This window comes from Lichenostomus cassidix, unplaced genomic scaffold (genome assembly GCF_008360975.1).
Source record: "Lichenostomus cassidix isolate B80296 unplaced genomic scaffold, HeHo_3.0 HiC_scaffold_33, whole genome shotgun sequence".
Taxonomy (NCBI): Eukaryota; Metazoa; Chordata; class Aves; order Passeriformes; family Meliphagidae; genus Lichenostomus; species Lichenostomus cassidix.
Window position 1 is genome coordinate 4,110,665 of NW_028147632.1, and position 6,000 is coordinate 4,116,664.

Consider the following 6,000-nt stretch of genomic DNA (forward strand, 5'->3'; position numbering starts at 1 on the left):
GGAATGGGAATGGGATGGGAATGGGAATGAACTGGGAATGAACTGGGAATGGGAATGGGAATGAACTGGGAATGGGATGGGAATGGGATGGGAATGAACTGGGAATGGGAATGGGAATGGGAATGGGAATGGGAATGAGCTGGGAATGAGGGGAATGGGATGGGAATGGGAATGGGAATGAGCTGGGAATGAGGGGAATGGGATGGGAATGGAATGGGAATGGGATGGGATGGGAATGGAATGAACTGGGAATATTCTGGGAATGTTCTGGGAATTAAACTGGGATGGGAATGAGACTGGAATGAACTGGGAATGTTCTGGGAATGAAACTGGGATGGGAATGTTGTGGGAATGAGACAGAATGGGATGGGAATGTTCTGGAAAGGAGGAATGGGATGGGAATGAGGGCAAATGGGATGGGAATGGGATGGGAATGTTCTGGAAAGAAGGGGGAATGAGATGGGAATGGGATGGGAATGTTCTGGAATGGGATGGGAATGTTCTGAAAATGTTCTGGGAATGTTCTGGGAATGTTCTGGAATGAGACTGGGACGTCCCCTGAGCCATTCCAGGCTTTTCCTCCCTTTCCCCTCATTTTTGTGCTGCAGGAGAAGATTTTCCCGCTGGGAAAAAAAACCATTAAAAGGATTTTTCCCGATTTTTCCACCGCCGGGTTTGGGGTGGGGAAGCAGGAAAAGCGGGAAGGGAGTGGGAATGGGACCGGGACAGGGAAAAGCACCGGGAAAAGCACCGGGAATTCTTTTTTTCCCCTTTTCCCCCATCGAGGGGTGTGAGAGCACCTCGGGCACCACCCGGTTCTGCTGGATTTGGGGCGAATTCCCTTAATTCCGTTAATTAATTCCGTTAATTAATTCCTCTCCGGCAGCCCCGGGCTGGGCGCGACCCCAAAAAACACCCAAAAAAAGGATCTGAAGAGGACTGGGGGGATTTCCCTTCCCACCCCCTTTATCCTCCCCAGTTGATGAATTTTCCCGAATTCCCAAATTTTGGGTTCCATTTCGGGGTTCCTCCTCGCCGCCGCCGGGGTAGCGTGGCCGAGCGGTCTAAGGCGCTGGATTAAGGCTCCAGTCCCTGCGGGGGCGTGGGTTCGAATCCCACCGCTGCCACTGCCGTTTTGGGCGCAGCTGGATTGGGGAGCCACATCTGGAGGAGCCTCCCCGCTCGTTTTTGGGATTTTGGATTCACCGGATTTGGGAATTTCACCCCAAATCCCACCCTCCGAGCCCCTGGAATCCCCCGGGGTGAATTCCCCGCTCTTTTTTGGGATTCGGGATTCACCAAAATGGGGGAATTTCACCCCAAATCCACCCTCCCCACCCCTGGAGCCTCCCGGGATGAATTCCCTGCTCATTTTTGGGAATCAGGATTCGCCAAATTTGGGAATTTCACCCCAAATCCCACTTCCCACCCCCCCCGGGGTGAATTCCCTGCTCATTTTTGGGAATCAGGATTCGCCAAATTTGGGAATTTCACCCCAAATCCCACCCTCCCCACCCCTGGAGCCCCCCGGGGTGAATTCCTGGGGAAGGGGAGATCATCTCCCCATCTCCACCCCAACCCCGAGCCATCAAATCACGACCCAGCACTCCCAAAGATCCCAAATCCGCTTTATTTCACCTCATTTGGGAGCATTTTGGGGAAGCAAACTGGGGTTTGGGATAAATTGTGTCCCTAAAAACATGATTAACCCTTGGGGGGTCAGAGACCTCCCAGTTCCTCCACTTCGGGATCTGGAATGGTTTTGGTGGTGAGGAGCTGAAAAATAGGATTTTTAGGCTCTTAAAGGGGAGTTGGGTGTACAGGAGAATCCCAGTCTGGGAATTTGGGACGCAAAAATTCCATTAATCTCTAGGATGGACACTCAAATTCCCTTAATTCCCGAGCTGGGCAGCCAAAATTTGTTCATAAATCCCCGAGCTGGACACCTAAATTACTTTAATTCCCGAGCTGGACACCTAAATTCCTTTAATTCCCGAGCTGGGGACCCAAAATTTGTCCATCAATCCCTGAGCTGGACACTCAAATCCCATCGATTTCTGGGGTGGACACTCAAATTCCCTTAATCCCTGAGCTGAGCACCCAAAATTTGTCCATCAATGCTAGAACCGAACAACCAAATCCCATCGATTGGCACCCAAAATGCTGCTCTGGGCGTCACCCGGGAGCCCCGGGAGTGACCCGGGAATGACCTGGGAGTGTCCGGGAATGGCCCGGGAATACCGGAATACCCCGGGAATCCCAGGGAATGACCCGGGAATACCCCGGAATTGACCCGAGAATGTCCCTGGAATACCGGGAATGACCCGGGAATACCAGGGAATGACCCGAGAACACCCTGGGAATGACCCGGGAATGTCCCGGGAATACCCCGGGAATCCCAGGGAATGACCTGGGAATGACCTGGGAATGACCCGAGAATACCAGGAATACCGGGAATGACCAGGGAATGGCTCGGGATTGCCCCGTGAATGGCCCGGGAACATCGGGAATACCCCGGGAATACCAGAGAATACCCCGGAAATACCCCGGGAATGACCCGGGAATACCAGGGAACGTCCGGGGAATGCTCCAGGAATGTCCCGGGAAGGCTCCAGGAATGTCCCGGGAATGCTCCAGGAGTGTCCCGGGAATGCTCCAGGAATGTCCCGGGAATGCTCCAGGAATGTCCCGGGCAGCTCAGGCTCGCTGCGCCTCCAGCAGCTCCTTGCGCAGGTGAGTCCGGAGGTGTTTCATGAGCGCCGAGCGCGACACGAAGCTCTTGGCGCAGCGGGAGCAGGGGTAAGGTCTCTCCCCGGTGTGGCTCCGCCGGTGGATGACCAGGCTGGAGCTGGAGCCGAAGCGCTTCCCGCACTCGCTGCAGCCGAACGGCTTCTCGCCGGTGTGGATCCTGCGGTGCCGCCGCAGCGCCGCTCCGTCCCGGAACGCCTTGCCGCAGTCGGGGCAGGCGGGGCGGGAGCAGCGGGACGAGCGAGGGGCGGCCGGGGGCGCGACAGGGACATCCTCGGGGGTGTCCTTCGGGGGTCGAGGGAGAGCCACCGGGACACCGGAGGGGATGGCTTTCAAGGACAGCGGGGGAGCCACCGGGACACCGGAGGGGATGGCCTGGAGGGACAGCGGGGGAGCCACCGGGACACCGGCTGGGGTGGCTTTGAGGGACAGCGGGTGACCTCCCGGGACACCTTCGGGGATGTCCTTATGGGGTGGCAGCGGAGCCACCGGGACACCTTCAGGGGTGGCCTTGAGGGACAGCGGGTGACCTCCCGGGACACCCTCGAGGATGTCCTTAGCCACCCGGACACCCTCTGGGATGGCCTTGAAGGACCGCGGGTGACCCACGGGGACACCCTCGGGGCTGTCCTTAGCCACCGAGCCCCCCGCGCTGTCGCCAGCCCCCCCGCGGCGGTGGTGGCACCGCGCTGTCCCCGCGCTGTCCCCGCACTCCCGGCACGGCTCTCCCTGCCCGCCGCGGTGGGTTTTGCGGTGGATCTTGCGGTGCTTGCTGAGCGACTTGGTGGCCATGAAGCCTTTGCCGCAGTCGGGACACTCGTAGGGTCTCTCGCCGGTGTGGATCCGCCGGTGGATGACCAGCGCCGGCTGCGAGGAGAGCGTTTTGCCGCAATCGCCGCAGATGAACCCTCCGAGGACGTGCTGCGCCTGGCGGTGCTTGCTGAGCGACTTGGTGGCCATGAAGCTCTTGCCGCAGTCGGGGCAGGCGAACGGCCGCTCGCCGGTGTGGATCCGCCGGTGGATGACCAGCGACGCCTTGGAGGTGAGGGTCTTGCCGCACTCCGGACAGCGCAGCTCGCCGTCCAGGTGCACCCGGCGGTGCTTCTGCAGCGAGCGCGACGAGGCGAAGCGCTTGGGACAATCGCGACACTTGTGCGGCCGCGGCTGGCAGGGGACGCTCAGGTGCTCCCGCAGCGCCGCGCCGCACGGGAACGAGCTGCGGCAGCGGAAACAGGCGAACGGCGAGCCGCCGCGGTGGCCGCGCAGGTGGCGAGCGAGGGACGAGCCCGAGGTGAAGCTCTTGCCGCACAGGTGGCAGGTGGGGCGGGGAGGCTCGGGGGGGTCCCGGCTGGGGGTCCCGCGGGGCTCCTCGGGGTCCTCCCAGGGCTCAGGGCTGAGGTCGCGCTCGGCGGTGCTCGGCCAGTTGTCGTCTGGGGGAGGGAAGGGGAAATTGGGGGACTTGGGAGGAAATGGGGAAATTGAATTGGGGGAAAAAATGGAAATGGGGAGAAAAGGGAAAAAATTGGGAAAAGGGGAAAAATTGGGAAATTGGGGGAAAAATTGGGGAAAATGGGGAAAAGGGAAAAATTGGGGAAAATGGGAAAGAAAAGGGAAAAATTGGGGAAAAGGGGAAAATTGGGGAAAAATTGGGGACAGGGGATAAATTGGGGAAAGGGGAAAATTGGGGGAAAATTGGGGAAAATGGGGAAAAATTAGAAAAATTGGGGAAAAGGGAAAATTGGAGAAGGGGGAAAATTGGGGGAAGGGGAAAATTGGAGGAAAGGGAAAAATTGGAGGAAAGGGGGAAAAATGGGGAAAAGGAAAAATGGGGAAAGGGAAAGGAAAAATAGAGAAAAGGGGAAGGGAAAATTGGGGGAAAAATTGGGGAAAAGGGAAATGGGGAAAGAGGAAAAAATGGGAGGAAAAGGGGGCAAAATTGGGGGGAAAGGGGGGAAAAATGGAGGAAAATGAGGGAAACATTGGGGGAAAAGGGGAAAAATGGGGGAAAAGGGGGGGAAAAGTGAAAAAAAACGGGAGGAAAGCGGGGAAAGGGAAAAAGTGGGGGAAAAGGGGGAGAAGGGAAAAATTAGAGGAAATGGCTGAACCACCCCAAAAAGGGGTTGAGGTGTCCAAAAAAGGCACTGAATCACCCAAAAAAGGGGCTAAATCACCCCAAAAAGGGATGAAATCATCCCAAAAAAGCACTGAATCACCCCAAAAAGAGGCTGAATCACCCCAAAAAGAGGCAGAATCACCCCCCAAAAAGGCACTGAATCACCCCAGAAAGGTGCCAAACCACCCCAAAAAGGGATGAATCACCCCCAAAAAGGGGCTGAGATGCCCAAAAAGGGGCTGAACCACCCCAAAAAGGGGCTAAATCACCCCAAAAAGGTGCCAAACGACCCCAAAAAGGGCTAAATCACCCCAAAAAGGATCGAATCGCCCCAAAAAGAGGCTGATTCGCCCCCAAAAAAGGCGCTAAATCACCCCAAAAAGCACTGAACCACCCCAAAAAGGGGCTAAATCACCCCAAAAAGGGGCCAAACCACCCAAAAAAAGGATCGAATCACCCCAAAAAAGCCACTAAATCACCCCAAAAAGGGTTTCCTTCACCCCCAACCCACACCAGTTCCCCCAGTTCCCCATCCCAGTTCCCCCAGTCCCCCATCCCAGTCCCCCCAGTTCCCCCCCAGCCCCTCACCGGAGCCCCCCGAGCCCCCCAGCGCCCCCCAGAGGCGCAGCAGAGGTCGAGCGAGATCTTCATCCTCCTCCTCCTCCTCCTCGTCCCAGCACGGGCCGCCCCACACCTCGGCCGGGAGCCCTGGGGGGAGGGAAAAAACCCCCAAAAATGGGGGATTTGGGGTGGGAGAGAAGATTTGGGGGGATTTTGGGGGGAATAGGAGGATTTTTGGGGAGATTTTGGGAGAATTTGGGGATTTTGGGAGAATTTGGGGAATTTGGGGAGAATTTGGGGAATTTGGGGAAATTTGGGATGCAAAATTTGGGGAAATTTTGGGAGAATTGGGAAATTTGGGGTGAGAATTTGGGAGATTTGGGGGATTTGGGAAGAATTTGGGATTTGGGGATTTTGGGAGAATTTGGGGAATTTGGGGGTTTTGGGGAAATTTGGGGAATTTGGGGAGAATTTGGGGAGAATTTGGGGAGAATTTGGATGGAAATTTGGGGATTTTGGGAAAAATTTGGGGAATTTGGGGAGAATTTGGGGATTTGGGGAATTTGGGGAAATTTGGA

At 56.5% G+C, this 6,000-nt stretch overlaps 1 protein-coding gene and 1 non-coding gene across 2 annotated transcripts in view; one reads left to right on the forward strand and one right to left on the reverse strand.

Annotated features, from left to right (window-relative positions):
- Positions 1–1,045: 1,045 nt before the first annotated feature.
- Positions 1,046–1,127, forward strand: TRNAL-AAG (transfer RNA leucine (anticodon AAG)). The gene has a single exon. It is a non-coding gene; the product is annotated as a tRNA-Leu (tRNA).
- A 1,565-nt stretch (positions 1,128–2,692) lies between these two features.
- LOC146421610 (uncharacterized) overlaps positions 2,693–6,000 on the reverse strand; it is a 5,407-nt gene continuing 2,099 nt past the window's right edge. The window contains exons 3-4 of the mRNA XM_085047176.1: positions 5,450–5,569; positions 2,693–4,178 (exon numbers count right to left, since the gene is read on the reverse strand). Coding sequence (XP_084903302.1) covers positions 2,698–4,178; positions 5,450–5,569 — 1,601 coding nt within the window. The 3' untranslated portion in view covers positions 2,693–2,697. The remainder of the gene's footprint in view (positions 4,179–5,449; positions 5,570–6,000) is intronic.